Source organism: Macrobrachium rosenbergii, chromosome 21 (genome assembly GCF_040412425.1).
Source record: "Macrobrachium rosenbergii isolate ZJJX-2024 chromosome 21, ASM4041242v1, whole genome shotgun sequence".
NCBI classification, from domain to species: domain Eukaryota; kingdom Metazoa; phylum Arthropoda; class Malacostraca; order Decapoda; family Palaemonidae; genus Macrobrachium; species Macrobrachium rosenbergii.
Genome location: NC_089761.1, coordinates 35,474,273 through 35,493,250, shown reverse-complemented (window position 1 = coordinate 35,493,250; position 18,978 = coordinate 35,474,273). Strand labels below are relative to the sequence as shown.

Below are 18,978 nucleotides of genomic sequence, written 5' to 3'. Positions count from 1 at the left end.
CCTTTGATTACCCCTTAATCTCCCTTTGATTTCCATTAAACCTCCCTTTGACTGTCTCTAAATCTCCCACTGATTTTCCCCAATTCCCCTTTGATTTCCTCTAAATCTCCCTTTGATTGCCCCTAAATCTCCCTTTGATTCCCCATTAATCTCCCTTTGATTTCCATTAAACCTCCCTTTGATTTCCCCTAAATCTCCCTTTGATTTCGGTAAACCTCCTTTGATTTTCCCTAAATCTCCGTTCGATTGCACTCAAATCTTACTCAGATTGCCCATAAATCCCACTTTGATTGCCCCTAAATCCCCCCTTTGATTGCCTCTAAATCCCCCTTTGAATGCCCCTAACTCTCCCTTTGATTTCCCGTAAGTCTCACCTTAATCCCCTTTCAATATCACCTCGATTTCAGGACCGCCTCGGTACCCGTTCATCGGCTACCCGTTCCTCGAGACGCACCTGCTCCACAAGCAACTGTGGCGCCTCTCTGATACCTACGGACCGGTCGTCGGCATTTACTTGGGTCCGCAACGGACCGTCATCGTCAACGGATGGGAGGCCGTTAAAGAGGCCCTGACCAACGACGACCTCAACGGACGTCCGGAGAATTTCTTCATGAGGTTTCGAGACGGAGGGAAGTTCAAAGGTGGGTTTTCTTGGGAGAGTGTTTCGGATGAAGAAGGGTCGGTCCCGGAGAAAGTGGAGGAACTGTTGTATAAGAATTGCATTTTCTCTTGCAGGACCAATAGGGTTTTAACTTGTTTCTGTTGTATATGTGCTCCATTATCCGCATTACTAGTACGCTCTTAATACCATTCCACAACACTAAACATTTTTGTGAAAATGCGCCTGAAGGAATTTTGGAATACTGTTTTAGACAACATCAACATCATCATATAACAATTGACCAATTAGCTTTACAGGAAAAGGAATGATTCTCCAAAAGCAAATCCTAATTTCCGTCCCCCGCCTCTCCCCAAACATTCCAGGCGTCATATTCACCGAGGGAGAACTTTGGAAGGAGCAGCGCAGGTTCTCCCTCCATAACTTCCGCAATTTGGGATTCGGGAAGCGCTCCCACGAGGCCGTCATACTCGAGGAAGTCCAGGAGCTCATCAAAGAAGTAGAGGAAACTGATGGAAGCGTCGAATTTCAGGTGGGGTTTGAGATCCTTTGCTTCGATTCTCTGCCAGATTCAACTCCGAGCAGATTGCCAACTCTTCTGTTGCAAGGTCTTGGCAATGCCAAGGGTGGGAAGATTCTGTTTCGTGCGCCTTGCAGGAGGGGGAATCTTTCCATCTCATGTAGACCCAAAGACCAGATGAGAGAGGAGGCTTTCCCCTCTGCAGACACAAAGACCGAATGGAAAGGGAGGTTTCTCTCCATAGACCCAAAGACCAAATGAGAGAGGAGGCTTTCCCCTCTGCAGACAAAGACCGACTGAGAGAGGGCTCCCCCTCATGCAGACCCAAAGACCGAATGAATGGGGAGTCTTTCCCCTCCGCAGACCCGAAGACCAAATGAAGCGGAAGGGGTTGCTTGTACAAGAGACCGAGTCTTACGAAAACTTTCAGATGATCTCTTCCTGGAGTGAGGAAGGCTGAGGCAAGTATTTTTGACGAGTCTCTCTCCTCAGGTGAAGCTGGGTGTGTCCGCGACCAACATCCTTTGGGCACTCATGGGAGGAACCAGGTTCCGCAGGAATGACCCGAGGCTGATCGATTTGGTCAAGAGCCTGGACAGAGCTTTCAGGGCTGGGGAGGTAAGAGCTGCTATGCTACTACTACTGCTATTATTACTACTATTATTCCTGGTTTTACTATAGTAACTGCTTTAATTCTCCCTATTGTTAGGCATCGAGAGTGAAAATGACATGCAAATGACATACAAATAAATAATGCAAGCATTAGCTAGAAAGAACTGCCTGTTTTGCCAACAGGTGGCTGGATCCATCGTGGACATGGTCCCTGCAGTTCGTCACTTCTTGCCAAAGGACTCCAAATTTAGCACTGTCATGGATGGCTTCTGTAAGGTTAAAGATTTCATTGCGGTGAGTCTGCCAGTCTGTCTGTTTGCCCCTTTGCCTATTTGCAGGGGTATGTAAAGGCTATACACTGGTGCCATTAAATTGTGGATTTATATTCAAAATCTTATTTCTATACCTTCGAGTCTTTTCTGGTTGTCCAACTCCTTCAGTACTGCCTTGCTTTAGTTCTCCAACACTCATTCAAAAACAAACCTTTCAGGCCAGACACATAATAATAATAATAATAATAATAATAATAATAATAATAATAATAATAATAATAATAATAATAATAATAATAATAATAATGTACCTTCATCGCAGGAAACAGTGGAAGAGCACAAAGCAACGCTGGACACAAACAGCCCAAGAGATTTCATCGACATCTTCTTGACTGAGATGCAGAAGCAAAAAAGCAATGAGGATACAACATTCACTGGTGAGTCAGTCCCCCAGTTTTGACTTGGAAATGAAACGACATTCACTGGTGAGTCAGTCCCCCAGTTTTGACTCGAAAATGAAACGACATTCACTGGTGAGTCAGTCCCCCAGTTTTGACTTGGAAATGAAACGACATTCACTGGTGAGTCAGTCCCCCAGTTCTGACTCGAAAATGAAACGACATTCACTGGTGAGTCAGTCCCCCAGTTTTGACTTGAAAGTGAAACATTCATTGGTGAGTCAGTCCCCCAGTTTTAACTTGAAAATGACATGACATTCACTGGTGAATCAGTCCCCCAGTTTTGACTTGAAAATGAAACGGCATTCATTGGTGAGTCAGACCCCCAGTTTTGACTTGAAAATGAAACGACATTCATTGGTGAGTTAGGGCCCCAGTTTTGACGTGAAAATGACATGACATTCACTGGTGAGTCAGTCTCCCAGTTTTGACTTGAAGATGAAACGGCATTCATCGGTGAGTCAGTCCCCCAGTTTTGACTTGCAAATGAAACTGCATTCACTGGTGAGTCAGTACCCCAGTTTTGACTTGAAAATGACGTTGTGAAACAAAACTGACGCCATTTTTGCACTCCATCTCTAAACCACACCAATAACACTCACGTTCCAACAGAGGACCAGCTCTTGGCACTGTGTTCCGACATGTTCATGGCGGGGTCAGAGACTGGTTCAGCTTCGGTGTCCTTCGTGCTACTGTTTTGCGCTCTCTATCCAGACGTCATGAACAAGATCCACAAAGAGTTGGACTCCGTCGTGGGTCAAGACCGCCTTCCTTCGCTGGACGATCGTCCGAAGTGAGTTTCTTTCCTTCCGCATCAAAGCTTTGGAATTCTATTGTGTTTTCTGCATTTCTCCTATTGCTTCCCTTCTTCTTTCCTTCCTCTTCTCTTTTCCATGGTTTACTGAGAGTCCGAATTGGAAAGCGGCTCGTCTAAAACTGATAAATTATAAAATATGTAGTATGAAGAGCAGGGAGACAGGGATATTTAGTCAGGAGCAGCGTCTGACATTGGAAGTTCACAAAGTAAACAACACACACCGCCATCTATTGACAAAAATACATACTAAACGTTTCTTATGGGGAAAGGAAATATAGAGAGTAGCAGTAGTAATATTCCATCCACCATTTCCTAGGTTAGGTTAGGCTACCTCAAGTGACTACAGCTCTAGAGGTTATCACGGTGCCAATGAGCTATCAAACTGTTCTCATTCGTGGCATCCTTTCCATTTCAGGTTAGTCTATACCGATGCTGTGTTAACTGAAATGGCTAGGATACGTGGCGTTGCACCGCTCACAGCGCCCCACTGCGCTATGAGGGACACCAAGCTTCAGGTAACTCGGTATCAATAATGTGACGTATTCGGAAAATTCAGCATGATTTGGGGTGGTCCTGACATCCGCTAGGTTTTCCACTAACTGATAATTGAATTTCACTGCAGTAAGAATTTAAAATACACTTTTTGTTACTGCTGAAATTGGCCTGAAATTTGGCCTTAATAGTAATACAATTTCATTATTATAATATGTTTGCAAAATCTTATTTCAATTTGGTTGATGGGGAAACACTCTACATTCTGTACTTTTTGGTAAGTTGCGTTTTCTTTCTGTATACCGTTTGGAAAAAGGGAATGTGATTTGGGTTAAAGCTTTTATGCCTGGAAGCTGTACCTATTAACCTGTGACGCTAAGCTTAAATAAAGAATGCTCTCAGGACGCACGCTGGCAGAATACTTAGAATAAATGAACCATCACGCAATATTATGCTTACAAGCATGATGCAAATATAGTCTGCAAATGAGGTGGTCCTAATTTCATCCATCTGTCAGTTTGTTCATTCTTGGAAGTTCGTCTACTGGCCTCCATTTGGTCAATCGTCTGTCAAGGTTTTTATTTCATCATGATCATCTGTGTCTCATCATCTCTAGGTTAACTTTGGAGGTCCTGCTATCGACCTTCACTTGCTCCATCAGCTGTCAGTTGCAGTTCATAACTGTCATGATTCTTTTAGTTTATTTTTCTAATTGATTGACTTTCATCCATTTGAAGGGATACAACATTCCTGAGCGGACGACTGTGGTGGTGAATCTGTACAGCATCCTGATGGACAAGGATTATTGGGGTGACCCAGAGATCTTCCGGCCCGAACGGTTCCTGAATCCGGACGGATCCCTGAGGAAGGACGAACGCTTGATTCCTTTTGGAAAAGGTGAGGAAAGTGCTCTGGAAGAGAAAATTGAGGTCAGGTACTGGGATATTTTGGAATGGAAAACTGGTGATGGGTTCTGGAAAGGGAGGTTGCTGGAAGGGGTAACAGTAAGAGTGCTGGGATATACTGGAAGGTAAAGGTGACGATGGGCTCTGGAAAGAGGCTTTGCTTGAAGAAAAAGGTGATGTACAAGTACTGGAATACTCTGGAATTGAAAACTGAGGATGGGTTCTGAAAAGAGACGTTGCTTGAAAGAAGGGGTGAGGCAAGAGTACTGGAATACTCTGGAACTGAGAATTAAGGATAGGTACTGGAAAGGAATGTTACAGAAAAAGAAAGTTGAATTAAGAGTAGCTTACTGGAATATCTTAGAGGGAAACGTTGAGAATGGTTTCTGGAAAAAGGATGATGGTAGAAGTAATATGAATAGTAAAAGTTCTGGTGTATTCTGGAAAGGGAATTTGAAGACAGGGTCTTGAGGGGGATTGCTGCTGGATGGAAAAGTGAGGTAAGAGCATTAACCAGGGTATCATGGAAAGGAACGATGTTGATGTTTCTTGATGAGGAAGGCTGCTGGAAGGTGTAGGGAAAGTAAGGGTATTAGGATATTTGTAAGGAAGCTTGCTACATGATGTACTGGTAAATTCTGAAAGGGCAAGTCGAGAACGGATTCTGGAAAGGAAAGTTTGCTGGAAATGGTAGGAGATGTAAAGGCAGATGAATATTCTGGAAGGTAAAAAAGGTTCCAATGGACTAGAAGAATGTGAGGTAATGGTACTGGAAGGACTAGAAAGAATGATGTAAAGAATAAGAAAGGAAATAAAACAGTAAGAAAGGATGAAGAAGTTAAAAGAAAGAATACTGAACCCAAAAAAACATAAAGAAATACTTAGAAATAGATGTTGATTATGAAAGAACATCATAAATCTAGTGTAACTATATATATATAAATATATATATATATATATATATATATATATATATATATATATATATATATATATATACATATACACACATATATAAATATATATATGTATATATATATATATATATATATATTAATATATATATAATTTAAATACCTGTATGGTTTATACGGTCACAATATCCCTAAGAGAGAGAGAGAGAGAGAGAGAGAGAGAGAGAGAGAGAGAGAGAGAGAGAGAGAGAGAGAGAGAGAGAGAGAGAGGAGAAAGGAAATTCTATTTTACTGACTTTGCTAATATGAGTACATTTTTTGCAGTACGCAGAGAGAGAGAGAGAGAGAGAGAGAGAGAGAGAGAGAGAGAGAAATCATTTCACCATATTTCCTTTTACTTAATTCCGAACACCTGGCTAAAATGAGATTACCTGCAGGACGACGGTCGTGTTTGGGAGAGTCCTTGGCCCGCATGTCGCTGTTCCTCATCTTCACGGGCTTGATGCAGAAGTTTTCCTTCACAATCGACCCTTCTGTCCCCTTCCCAGACACCGAGGGCAGAGGAGGACTCTCTCTGTGCCCTCCAAGGTTCAAGGTCTTTGCCAAGAGCAGATTCTGATGAGGAGGACGCCGGCATTTCTTCCTCCAATATTTCCCCTCTTCCAGGATTCTTTTCCAGGATCTTTTCCAGGATTCCTGGTCCTACAGTCTACTGTCTTTCGAAGGCGTGTATATCATATCCTTCGAAGGGACCATTTCTCTTTTTTTTCTGTTAAAACCTCCAATACTTCCCATTTTCCAGGAATTCCTGCTCCTGTAGCTCTGTGGCTTCCGAGGGGAATGTATATCATATCCTTCGTAGGAATCATTTCTCTTTTTTTTGTCTGTTACAACCTCCAATACTTCCCATTTTCCAGGATTCCTGCTCCTGTAGCTCTGTGGCTTCCGAGGGAATGTATATCATATCCTTCGCTGGAGTCATCTTTTTTTGTTTGTTTGTTAGAAAATTGACATGGCTGGATAGTGACGTCAGGTTTTCCCCTTCCGACGGCCTCTGTGTTTAAGTATTGTTAATGTTTATTTCAAATGTTTACCTGTAGAGTTTTATCGAGAATTCGATATTAAATATTAAACGCTTGATCAATATATGGAATATTAGCTGTAAAAATATTAGTGGATATATACTTATGAGAAAGTTGGTTTTAATATCAAAGAAATCTATTCAGTCATCGTATCTTTTCAGTAATTTGAAATATACTAGATTTTATTTCATTCAAATTCGTTCAGACCCAGGCTAGGTAAAGCACGAAGTTGCCCATTCCAAAGGCCTCCGATTGAAAAAAAAAAGAAACAAGAATTAAGGAGTTTTCTTCCTTCGAATGTCCCTTGAAAAACTAACTTTAAAACTTCCAGGTTTTAAGACTTTACTTCCTCAAAGCTAACTTTATATCCTTTGAGCGAAAAGTTATGAAGTTTATCACATGGCTTATCAATAAACTGAGTATTTTTAATAAGATATTTCATTCGCCTCAGAAACCATTTAAGTGATGAATCCACGTATAGAGGTTTTGCCTGGAACAGTCACTTGGGTATCTATGATGCATTCCAACTTAATCATTACCTATATGCAGTGTCAGATGATGATAAATTGATATTTGAGAATAAAGGTTGAAAAATGGATTTTCCATTAGGCAGAACAAATGCAATTGTTTCTCATATTTCAACCATTGATTGACAAAAACTTTATCTAATGACTCATGATAAACTAAAAAAGAGGAAAATTAATGAAGTTTTAGTTTTTCTGGAGTCCAGCCTCAAGCCACTACCGTTTATGTCTCCTCCTTTCCAGAGCTCTCATTCAGACCCATTTCATGTTGCTTTTTGGGGGGAATGGATATTTGCAATTAGAGTTCTAGCTTATCCATGTCATACTTCATACCCATTAGACCAATTCTGACATTATTAAACTTACCAATAATAAACCTTACAAACAACAAAGGCCCCAGAACAGTACCCTGAGGAACACCAGACAAGATAGGTTTAGCCTCAGCACCAGTCAGAGTCAGTAAAAACATAACTTTCTGCCGCTGTCGATGTAAAGAAAATTGTAAATGAAATCAAGGGATGAAATCAATGTCATAACCTTAAAAATCCAAGTTGCAAAGTTCATAGAATGAACGTAAATAAAACCAGTTTGAAAATCTTGTTGCTCTCTGTATGGAAATTGGCCAAAAACCTTTGTATTACTCGCTTCGCTGACAGATTTTGTACCCGAGGCTATCCACAACAGAGAGAGAGAGAGAGAGAGAGAGAGAGAGAGAGAGAGAGAGAGAGAGAGACATCATCATGTTGCTCGTTGTTGGCCTTATACTCGCAGCAGCAGCGAGAGACGGCGGTCTACTTTAATGCCAAAAAGCCTACGGGATTTCCACTGGGTGAGCCGAGCTTCGCAGAGCCAGGAGAGTTCCTTTGCTCGAAAGATTTCTTGGTTTTGTTTTACTTCGCTTTTCGGTTCCGGATAATCCTCGTACTCCTCATCCTCAGTCCTCATCCTCAGGCTCGTCTTTATCCTCCTCCTCCTCCTCCTCTTCCTCCGCCTACTCATTCTTTTTACCCCTACTGCTGTTTTCATTGAATCTATTTATTTTTATGATTATTTTTATTTCCAGATAATTATTTTCCTTTTTCTTTTTCTTATGGTATTTTTCATTTGTTCTTTGTTGTTATTATTAATATAATAATAATAATAATAATAATAATAATAATAATAATAATAATAATATACAGTAACGTCCCATTTCTCACATTATACAAAAAAGCGCACATTATCAAGTATTATACTGAAAAATTATTATTATTATTATTATTATTATTATTATTATTATTATTATTATTATTATTTGGGAATTTTGAATATAATTATTTTCCCCGTTTAATAATCCAAACATATGATACTATTATAAAAAAAAAATTTGAAAGTTAAAATCTAACAGAAAAAAAAAATCCCCGTAGGGAGGTATTGCCATCAGTGTACCCCACGCGGTGCACTGTAGGCATCATATGAGGTTCTTAGCAGTGTCCCTTCGGGCCCTGGCTGCAACCCCATTCATATCTTTTACTGTACCTCCGTTCATATTCTCCTTTTCCCATCTTAACCTTTTTCATTACCACGCCCCCTCTGAGGGTTGGTCCTTCCCGCCACGCCCCCCTGCCTTGCATCTGCGAGTAAAATTCCCTTCCAGATTTAAAGGAAAATGTAAAATAAAGAGAAAGAGAATGGGTGTTTTTATTCTTAAGCCCAACCAGTCTAACTAGAGTAGTAGACTATAGGAAGTTACAAGGCGATACTTTTGCATTTTTTCATAAACTTCTCTTGTTAAGAGAATAATGAATACAATTAGAGAATTTCTAATTTTTTCCTAAGGCTTGCTCCCTCCCTTGAAACTGCTGACGCACCCAGAGGGGGGGGGGGCGCCTCCCAGGTTGAGAACCACTGGGCTAAGAAGTCTCTAAAACTTGATGCCACGACAAGAGCGCAAAGTTTGAATCTAAACCTCTTGACAGAATCTCAAAGAAGAGATGCGTCATTCCAGCCTGGACAGTGGTCATGGTAAATGTATGTACAGAACTTCCAGATGGACAAAGGCTCTATGGGTGACCCAGGGACCTTCCAGCCCTATCGCTTCCTGAATCCGGAGGGTCACTGAGGAAGGAAGAACGAACGCTTCCCTTTGGGTAAGGTAAGGGAAGGGGTTCTGGAAAGGGGCCCGTTGCTGGAAGTGGTCGGTGAGGCGCTGGAAATACTCTGTATGGAAAAGTTGATGGAAAAGTCTGAAAAGAAGATGTGAGAACGGTGCTAGATGTTGTGGTAGGTCACTTGAAGGGTCTCCAAGAGAGAGAGAGAGAGAGAGAGAGAATACTGGAATAGAGTACTGGAATAATTCTGGAAGAGAGCGATAAGGGCAGGCTGTTAAAAGGAAGATGTGACAGAAGGCTGTTGGAAGACTTTTTGTAAGAGAGGAGGGTGTACTGGAATTGCCCTAGAAGCTCTCTGGAAAGTAAAGGTGAGGAAAACAAGGAAGAAAAGTCCCTGGAAGGCATAGGAAAGGGAAAGGTCCTGGAAGAGACGAAACAAAAAAAGGTTGCTGGAAGAGAGACAACGTGGAGACGCTACTTGAAGGGGAAAATGAAGATTGGAATGGAAATGGAGAAGAATAAGATAGGGAAGGCTAATGGAAAATATGGAAGTGTAAATGAATGACACGACAAGCGAAGTAATCAAAGAACAATAATATTGCTTCAGAAATGGTGACTGATAAATATCACTGAAGAAAGAGATAAACAATAAGTAGAGAATATACAGTGTGCAGTAAAATTCACATGACAAACAAATATTGCCTCAAAGTTGCCATAAGGAAGACATACATAGAATTAAGGAGAGAGAGAGAGAGAGAGAGAGAGAGAGAGAGAGAGAGAGAGAGAGAGAGAGAGAGAGAGAGAGAGAGAGAGAGAGAGAAAGTTGTACTGTGATGACCTTCCAATGTTGATTGTTCAATGTCTGCTTATTAAATTTAGCAGTTAACCAGAAGGCAACTAACTAATTGCTATTTTAACCTTCTATAAGACTGAGACGTGTCTAGGAGACAGAGTCGTTCGCCAGAATACCTCTGAACCTTCTCTTCATGTCCTCCAGTTCACTTATTTTGAAGGGCCTTCCTAAAGCAGAATTAAGTAAACAATGCGCCGAAACTTCTTCCGCGTAATCGAGTTTTCTGTACAGCCACTACACCATATAATCCAGGCCACCGAAAATAGATGTATATTTCGGTGGTCTCGGTATAATACTGTATGAGCCGCGACACATGAAACTTTAACCACGGTCTGGTGGTGGCCTATGTTATATAGTTGCCAGACGCACGATTATTATGGTTAACTTTAACTTTAAATAAAATAAAAACCACTGCGGTTACAGGCCTACAATTTGGTATGTTTGATGATTGGAGGGTGGATGATGAAGATACCAATTTGCAGCCCTCTAGCCTCAGTAGTTTTTAAGATCTGAGGGCGGACCGAAAAAGTGCGGAGAGAATAAAGTGCGGACGGACAGACAAAGCCGGCACAACAGTTTTCTTTTACAGAAAGCTAAAAACGAGTTATTATGATCAGATATTTTGTACATCAGTTCATGCAAAGCAAAATACACTTAACATCGAGAAAGACCGTGTCTTCTGAAGCACAGACTTTGGAACTTCAAGACTTCAATACTTGAAAACTCAAACTTTAACCTTCGGAGGAAAAGTTAGGGAATTATTTCATGTTACAAGAAAAAATAAAATACCGGAAAACTTCTTACAGGAATTTTCCTTACGTTCAGAAACCATTTTCTGGATGAGTTTGGATTTTTAAATAATTATCTATCTATCTATCTATCATCTGTCTATCTATCTTATGAGAGAGAGAGAGAGAGAGAGAGAGAGAGAGAGAGAGAGGTATCTTCCGGTTCTCTTCAAGTCTTCTGGGGTGAAGGTGTTAGATCTAAGATCTTTTTAATCACAGGTTTGTGACCTAGAATGCATGTCCGCCCTCGTTTTGGGCGTCAGTGCTAACAGTCGCTACAACGAGATCACAGACACACACACACTATATATATATATATATATATATATATATATATATATATATATATATATATATATATATATATATACTCAATTACTCAATTCCTTTAGAGAAAAAAATTATGTATGATTATGAGCTATTTAATCTGAATGTATATTAAATCAATCATTTAGGCCCAAGAGATACATACTTACTTATTTGCATGGAACCCCAAAAAATAAATAAATAAATACATAAAACCCACCAAAACCGATGTTCGGAATTAGTATTTTGGTCGATTTTCCGACAGCAACTCATAAATCGTAAGAGCTCTCTGGGTTACCCTCTATGGTAGGCAGGGCACATAAACTCCTTTTGAATTGGCTGCAGGGAGCAGCGGTAATCCAAATTCTGATTGGCTATCACGTACGTGTATATATATATATATATATATATATATATATATATATATATATATATATATATATATATTTATAAATATATATACAGTATATATATATATTTATAAATATATAGTAGATATATATATTTATATATATATATATATATATATATATATATATATATATATATATATATATATATATATATATAATATAACACTTTCTTTTCAGGGAAAACATTTTATACTTAGATACATGTACGTGGAATCAAATCACGATACAAAACACACACACACATACCTGAGAAAAGGACTTTCCCCTGAAGGAGTGACTTGAAAACTTCGCAGGATTTAACTGCATTCGTTCGGCTTGAGTCGAGTCGCCTGCGGGATTCCACACTGCCTGTAACGATTTCAGGAGAACTTCATTCATTGAAAACTTCCCCGAAAAGAAATTTGTTTTAGGGAGGAAGTCTGATTAAATCCAAATAGTATTATTATTATTATTATTATTATTATTATTATTATTATTATTCAGAAGATAAAAACCTATTCATATGGAACGAGCCCACCAGAGGGGCCACTGACTTGAAATTCAGGTTTCCAAAGAATATTGTTATTATTATTATTATTATTATTATTATTATTATTATTATTATTATTATTATTATTATTATTATTATTATTCAGAAGACGAAACCTATTCATATGGAACAAGCCCACCAAAGGGGCCACTGACTTGAAATTCAGGCTTCCAAAGAATATTATTATTATTATTATTATTATTATTATTATTATTATTATTATTATTATTATTCAGAAGATTATTATTATTATTACTTGATATTATTCCAAAGAATATTATTATTATTATTATTATTATTATTATTATTATTATTATTATTGGGCCACTGACTTGATATTCAAGCTTCCAAAGAATTATTATTATTATTATTATTATTATTATTATTATTATTATTATTCACTCAGAAGACGAAACCTATTCATATGGAACGAGCCCACCAAAGGGGCCACTGACTTGAAATTCAGGCTTCCAAAGAATATGGTGCTCATTAGGAAGTAACAGAAGGTAAAGGGAAATGCAGAAAGAAAAAATGAATTAATAAATTAATAAACAGATAAAAATGTATTAAAATGCAAGAAATGAATAAGTAGGCAAAAATCCATCACCTGACAAAGAAAATGCGAAATAACAGTAACACAGAATCACGTTGTTCATTGTATGACAACGAGAAATATCCATTCAGTGTATAAAAATAAAACTAAAGTTATAGGACGAAGCATTACGTAAAATCTATGTACATGATAAGAATAACATTCAGTGGAAGAAAACCAGAGAAAATACTCCAATATACGCAACAAAAACCTAACACCGACATCGGCGTTACACAAGAGACGAGAGAACGAACATACGAAGGTACAAACTTCCACTTGCGTAACCTCCAGTTGGGCGACGCACGTAACAGTCCTCCCACAATAAAAATTAGGATGCTGAGCGAGTATGATGCCCTCCCGGGGTATCCTATCTCCCAGGGGCCCGCCATCCTACCCTCCCACAGGCCTCTACCACTGATGGATACCCGTACTCGTGCCCTGTGCCCCACACCTTGTAGCATATGTAACAGGGACTGACGAAGGGTGCGATGGTCGGCGTTGGCCTGTGATATAAGAGGCAGTTTGGTGAGAGTGGCCGCCTGGGAGAGGTAGATTTTTGTGTCTGTAGAGTGACGTGACTATGCTATTATTATTATTATTATTATTATTATTATTATTATTATTATTATTATTATTATAACTGACAATACATTGCTATATGCAGGTATTGCTATCGTCATTATTATTATCTTTAGTATTGGAGAGACATTTATCGCGTCTGTAAAGCGAGATGACACTGCTATACAGAAATTTATTATTATTATTATTATTATTATTATTATTATTATCTTGGAAAGGTGCTTATTACGTCCATATAATTGACAAGACACTTCTGTTTACATTTACTAATATTAACATTGTTATTATTATTATAATTTTACTCTTGGAGTGATACTTATTGTCTGTAAAGTGAAATGACACTGTTATACTGATATTAATTATTATTATTATTATTATTATTATTATTAGGCAAGAAAAGATTATTACAAGCAAGGCAGCTCACCTGCCTACAGAGTGATTATTAGGCAATGAAAAGGTTCATCTTCTTCTTCTTAATAATATGTGATAATAAGCAATAATAATAATAGCTCACCTGCCTACATCTTAAAGTGTTGTGACTACGATCAGTTATGTTATGTTACATGACAAGTTTTTTTTAATGACGTAACACTTTATGAAGACACACGTTGATAGTATGAAAAAAAATAACATCATTAGTGATGAATTAAAGGCAATTTGTGTTAGGAATGAAATTTAATTGAGTTGTTTTGGGAACTAATTTGGATGTTTAAGTGAAATAGTTATTCGACAATGGTGTCCTATAGAACGTATAGGTGTGTGTGTGTGTGTGTGTGTGTGTGTGTCTCTCTCTCTCTCTCTCTCTCTCTCTCTCTCTCTCTCTCTCTCTGTCTCTCTATATATATATATATATATATATGTATATATTTATATATATATATATTTATATATATATATATATATATAAGTATAAATATCCACATATATATACATATATATATACATATATATGAACATATATATACATACATGTATGTACAATATATGTAATATATTTTATATATATATATATATATATATATATATATATATATATATATATATATATATATATATATATATATACTGTACATATACATATTCAAAAAAACATATCCAGTCACACGCAAATACATACATACATACATACACACGGAGCTATTCGAAGTACGTTCCGTCTATCTATCAATATATCTAAAACCTGATTACCTCAAAATTACCAAGGTTAAGATACAGAAGTGGCCTATCAGTGATAAGGCTTCGAGTGACCCGATTATCAGAAACTAATTACTCAATGTCATGTGGACTCCTAATCATCTATTTGTTTGTATTAAAAAAGAAAACATCGTGACGCCAGCTTCAGTAACCATAAATCAATCAATCAATAAAGAAAAATAATATCTTTTCAGCGTTTCATACCAAAGGCGGAACTAGTTTCAAATGAATGTTTTGTATGTTGAGGAGATAGTTTCTTGACCGATACTGATACGTTTTGGAACTTTCTCACTTCCTTCTTGTTTCCCCCCGCGTATTATGTCGCTTTTACCTTATTTTCCCCGTTTTCTTCCGGTCTGGGCTATACAGGGGTATTAGGTTTCATAATATATCCTGCTTTTTGTTCATAGATATAAATATATATATAATATTTTATATATATATATATATATGTATATATATATATATATATATATATATATATATATATATATATATATATATATATATATATATATATATTACTCTGCAGGTTTCCCATTACAGGATGCCTGAGAAAGGTTCAGTCTTCTTACATATTCTTTAGGATGCGTTTGCAAGATACCCTCCATTTCTTGTCCTTAGCAGACTGAAATTTATATATACATACATATATATATAATATAATATATATATATATATATATATATATATATATATATATATATATATATATATATATATATATGTATACATATAATTCAGCTATATATAAACACTTACACACCTATATAATACATATATATATATATATATATATATATATATATATATATATATATATATTACCCCCTATACAAACAATAAATCTATAAGTCAACATGACCACAGATAAATCTATAGAGAGAGAGAGAGAGAGAGAGAGAGAGAGAGAGAGAGAGAGAGAGAGAGAGAGAGAGAGAAGAGAATCCATTCCACGCTCTCATTACACAACAAGAGTCTTTCCCAATTTATGTAGCATCTTTCTGTTACTCTCTTTTCTCCCCCTCAACAGACCCAGAGAAACAAGACAAAAGAATCAAGAAGAGGAAGAGAAGAATCGGAAGAATGTTGGTCGTGGCGTTCTTGGTCCTGATTGTGACGTATCTATACTTGAACACCCGAAAACCAAAGGGATTTCCACCTGGTATAGTATTCCATTTGATTTTTTCCAGTTGTTTTATTTAATTATTTTTTTGCTAGGATTTTATTTTTATCATAATAATAATAATAATAATAATAATAATAATAATAATAATAATAATAATAATAATAATAATACCTGTTGCTTTATAAAAAATGTGAATGTAATTGCCAATTGCTTTAGTAAATTTGGCATTACTTTGATTTATTACGATAAAAATTATATTAATACTAGTCTAAATCACTTATTCTAATGTAATTAACAATAATAATTCTCTTTATAAATAATGAATTTATTTGACAATTTTTTTTAATAAATTACGTATGAATTTAATTTAATATGATAAAAATCATATTATTGATACTACTAATGCAACTTGATGCTAAATATTTTGGAATATTACTATTATCATTACTGGGTTAGGAATCAATCTCTATAAGTATTCCTTTTTAAGAGACTCACGAAAAGGCTCAACGATACAAAAGAAGTAAAATTGGCAGCTTATCTTCCTAAATCCGCGCGAAAATTCTTCTTAGATTGATCCCTAGTCGGGGTCGCTGTTTTCATTTCACCTCTTCCAGGTGTTGCTAACTATTCCTTGCTCTCTCATCTCCACACATTACTGCCGATGATTATTATTTTTATCGTGTTATCTTATATATCTAGATTGTGTGTATAGTATTTGTGTATTCCATGCATATGGCCCCGAGCTGAAATAAAGGATATTATTATTATTATTATTATTATTATTATTATTATTATTATTATACACCTCAACATTAAATGAATAATGTAAAAGAATATTTTCCTTTAAGACCCTCAGATAATTCCTTGACACGTTTTTATAAATACTGGTTTATGTTTCATCACTATGCGTTCGTTTGTACGTCCTCTCTCTCTCTCTCTCTCTCTCTCTCTCTCTCTCTTTTTCTCTTGTTGTGTGTGCTTTTCAGGCAACAGAGGGCGTTTCCTTTCTATTAATTTCTGTTAATTCCCATTAGCGTTTGTTTAATGCGCATTTCTAGAGACGGGGAAGATCCTTTGTGTTGTGTTAGAGCGTTTGTTTAATTCGTATCTTAATGTGTCATTTCATTTTTATAAGACGGTTATTTAAGCATGCACAGAACTACTCCATTTATCTTAATGCTATTTTCGTTAAGGTGACGTGTTATTGTGATGGAAGTGTTCCTTACTTTAGGGTGTCATGCCTCTAGAGTGTTGCTTACTTCAGGGTGTCAAACCTCTAAAGTGTTCCTTGCTTAAGAGTGTCATTACTCTAAAGTGTTCCTTACTTTAGGGTGTCATACCTCTAAAGTGTTCCTTACTTTAGGGTGTCATTACTCTAAAGTGTTCCTTACTTTAGGGTGTCATACCTCTAAAGTGTTCCTTACTTTTGGGTGTCATACATTTAAAGTATTCCTTACTTTAGGGTGTCATACCTCTAAAGTGTTCCTTACTTTAGGGTGTCACACATTTAAAGTATTCCTTATTTTAGGGTGTCATACCTCTAAAGTGTTCCTTACTTTTGGGTGTCATACATTTAAAGTATTCCTTACTTTAGGGTGTCATACATATAAAGTATTCCTTACTTTAGGGTGTCATACATTTAAAGTATTCCTTATTTTAGGGTGTCATACCTCTAAAGTGTTCCTTACTTTAGGGTGTCACACATTTAAAGTATTCCTTACTTTAGGGTGTCACATTTAAAGTGTTCCTTACTTTAGGTGTCATACATTTAAAGTGTTAACTTACTTTAGGGTGTCATACATTTAAAGTATTCCTTACTTTAGGGTGTCATACCTCTAAAGTGTTCCTTACTTTAGGGTGTCATACATTTAAAGTATAACTTACTTTAGGGTGTCATACCTCTAAAGTGTTCCTTACTTTAGATTGTCATACCTCTGAAGTGTTCCTTAATTTAGGGTGTCATACCTCTAAAGTGTTCCTTACTTTAGGGTGCCATACCTCTAAAGTGTTCCTTACTTTAGGGTGTCATACATTTAAAGTGTAACTTACTTTATGGTGTCATACCTCTAAAGTGTTCCTTACTTTAGGGTGTCATACATTTAAAGTATAACTTACTTTAGGGTGTCATACCTCTAAAGTGTTCCTTACTTTAGATTGTCATACCTTTGAAGTGTTCCTTAATTTAGGGTGTCATACCTCTAAAGTGTTCCTTACTTTAGGGTGTCATACCTCTAAAGTGTTCCTTTAGGGTGTCTCCTTACTTTACGAATTGTTTCACTGTACTGAAGTGTTCCTTCCCTTTCGGGAGTTATACTTTAAAGTAAGGAAACACCATCAGAACAATCCTGCAATAGATGATAACAATCTTTCTTTGTCTTAGAAAGCATTTTGTGCATCTTAAATCACCATTTCGAGAATCTCTCATCTGTTATAAATTCGGGGAGAAAATATCAAAGCCTTCGTACGAATTAAAATAAAAAGCTATTTTCATGGATCTAAATTAAGCCTCGGAAATCTTAAAAGTTTCAAAATTTCAAACGAAGATGCAACGCATTACTACCCTTGTATTTTAATGATTTACTTACATTTTTATCTATTTATTTATCAGTTTGTTAATTTATCATTTTCTTTTCCAATAACTGGTCTCTTCTTTCTGTGTTTCCTATTTCGTTCTGTTACTTCTTTCAAATGAACACCATAATATTCTCCGGAAGCTTGAATTTCAAGTCAGTGGCCCCTATGATATGCTTGTTCCATTTGAATAGGGTTCATCTTCTTAATACTACTACTACTACTACTCTACTCTTCTTAATACTACTACTACTACTACTACTACTAATAATAATAATAATAATAATAATAATAATAATAATAATAATAATAATAATGGCTGTCTCACGGCATTTAATTTATACAGTCTTTTCTCTATTCAAATAAAGAAAGAAAAGACTGTATAAATTAAATGCCGTGGAAACAGCTATGATTTTTAATGCAACTGCCCTCAGAGAAGGTCTCCTTCCTAATAATAATAATAATAATAATAATAATAATAATAATACGATAACATTTTCCATTTACCTACTAACGAATCAAGTTACAACAATCAGCCACCATAGACAGTCATTTGTTTCCAGTGGCAATACAATAACAACCGCGAGATTCTGTCCGCAGCGGCGAGGTTACACAATAAAAATAAAGAACGCTTTCGCAGTCCCCGATATATAAATATAAAGAAGCTACTGCCACAATCTACCTCCAGCTCCGAGGTGAGGTATATACACTCTGCTGTG

General features: G+C 36.6%; 2 protein-coding genes across 3 annotated transcripts in view; one reads left to right on the top strand and one right to left on the bottom strand.

Annotated features, from left to right (window-relative positions):
- LOC136849927 (ketohexokinase-like) overlaps positions 1-18,978 on the bottom strand; it is a 324,411-nt gene that overhangs the window by 102,957 nt on the left and 202,476 nt on the right. For both annotated transcript variants that reach the window (XM_067123445.1, XM_067123448.1), the window contains one exon: positions 11,912-12,013. The gene's annotated coding sequence lies outside the window, so the exon portion shown is untranslated. The remainder of the gene's footprint in view (positions 1-11,911; positions 12,014-18,978) is intronic.
- Positions 1-18,978, top strand: part of LOC136849446 (uncharacterized) — a 56,858-nt gene that overhangs the window by 22,063 nt on the left and 15,817 nt on the right. The window contains exons 13-23 of the mRNA XM_067122797.1: positions 408-641; positions 985-1,151; positions 1,632-1,757; positions 1,935-2,045; positions 2,346-2,460; positions 3,094-3,274; positions 3,714-3,813; positions 4,528-4,687; positions 6,047-6,217; positions 13,317-13,334; positions 15,593-15,724. Of these exons, the coding sequence (XP_066978898.1) occupies positions 408-641; positions 985-1,151; positions 1,632-1,757; positions 1,935-2,045; positions 2,346-2,460; positions 3,094-3,274; positions 3,714-3,813; positions 4,528-4,687; positions 6,047-6,217; positions 13,317-13,334; positions 15,593-15,724 (1,515 nt within the window). The remainder of the gene's footprint in view (positions 1-407; positions 642-984; positions 1,152-1,631; positions 1,758-1,934; positions 2,046-2,345; positions 2,461-3,093; positions 3,275-3,713; positions 3,814-4,527; positions 4,688-6,046; positions 6,218-13,316; positions 13,335-15,592; positions 15,725-18,978) is intronic.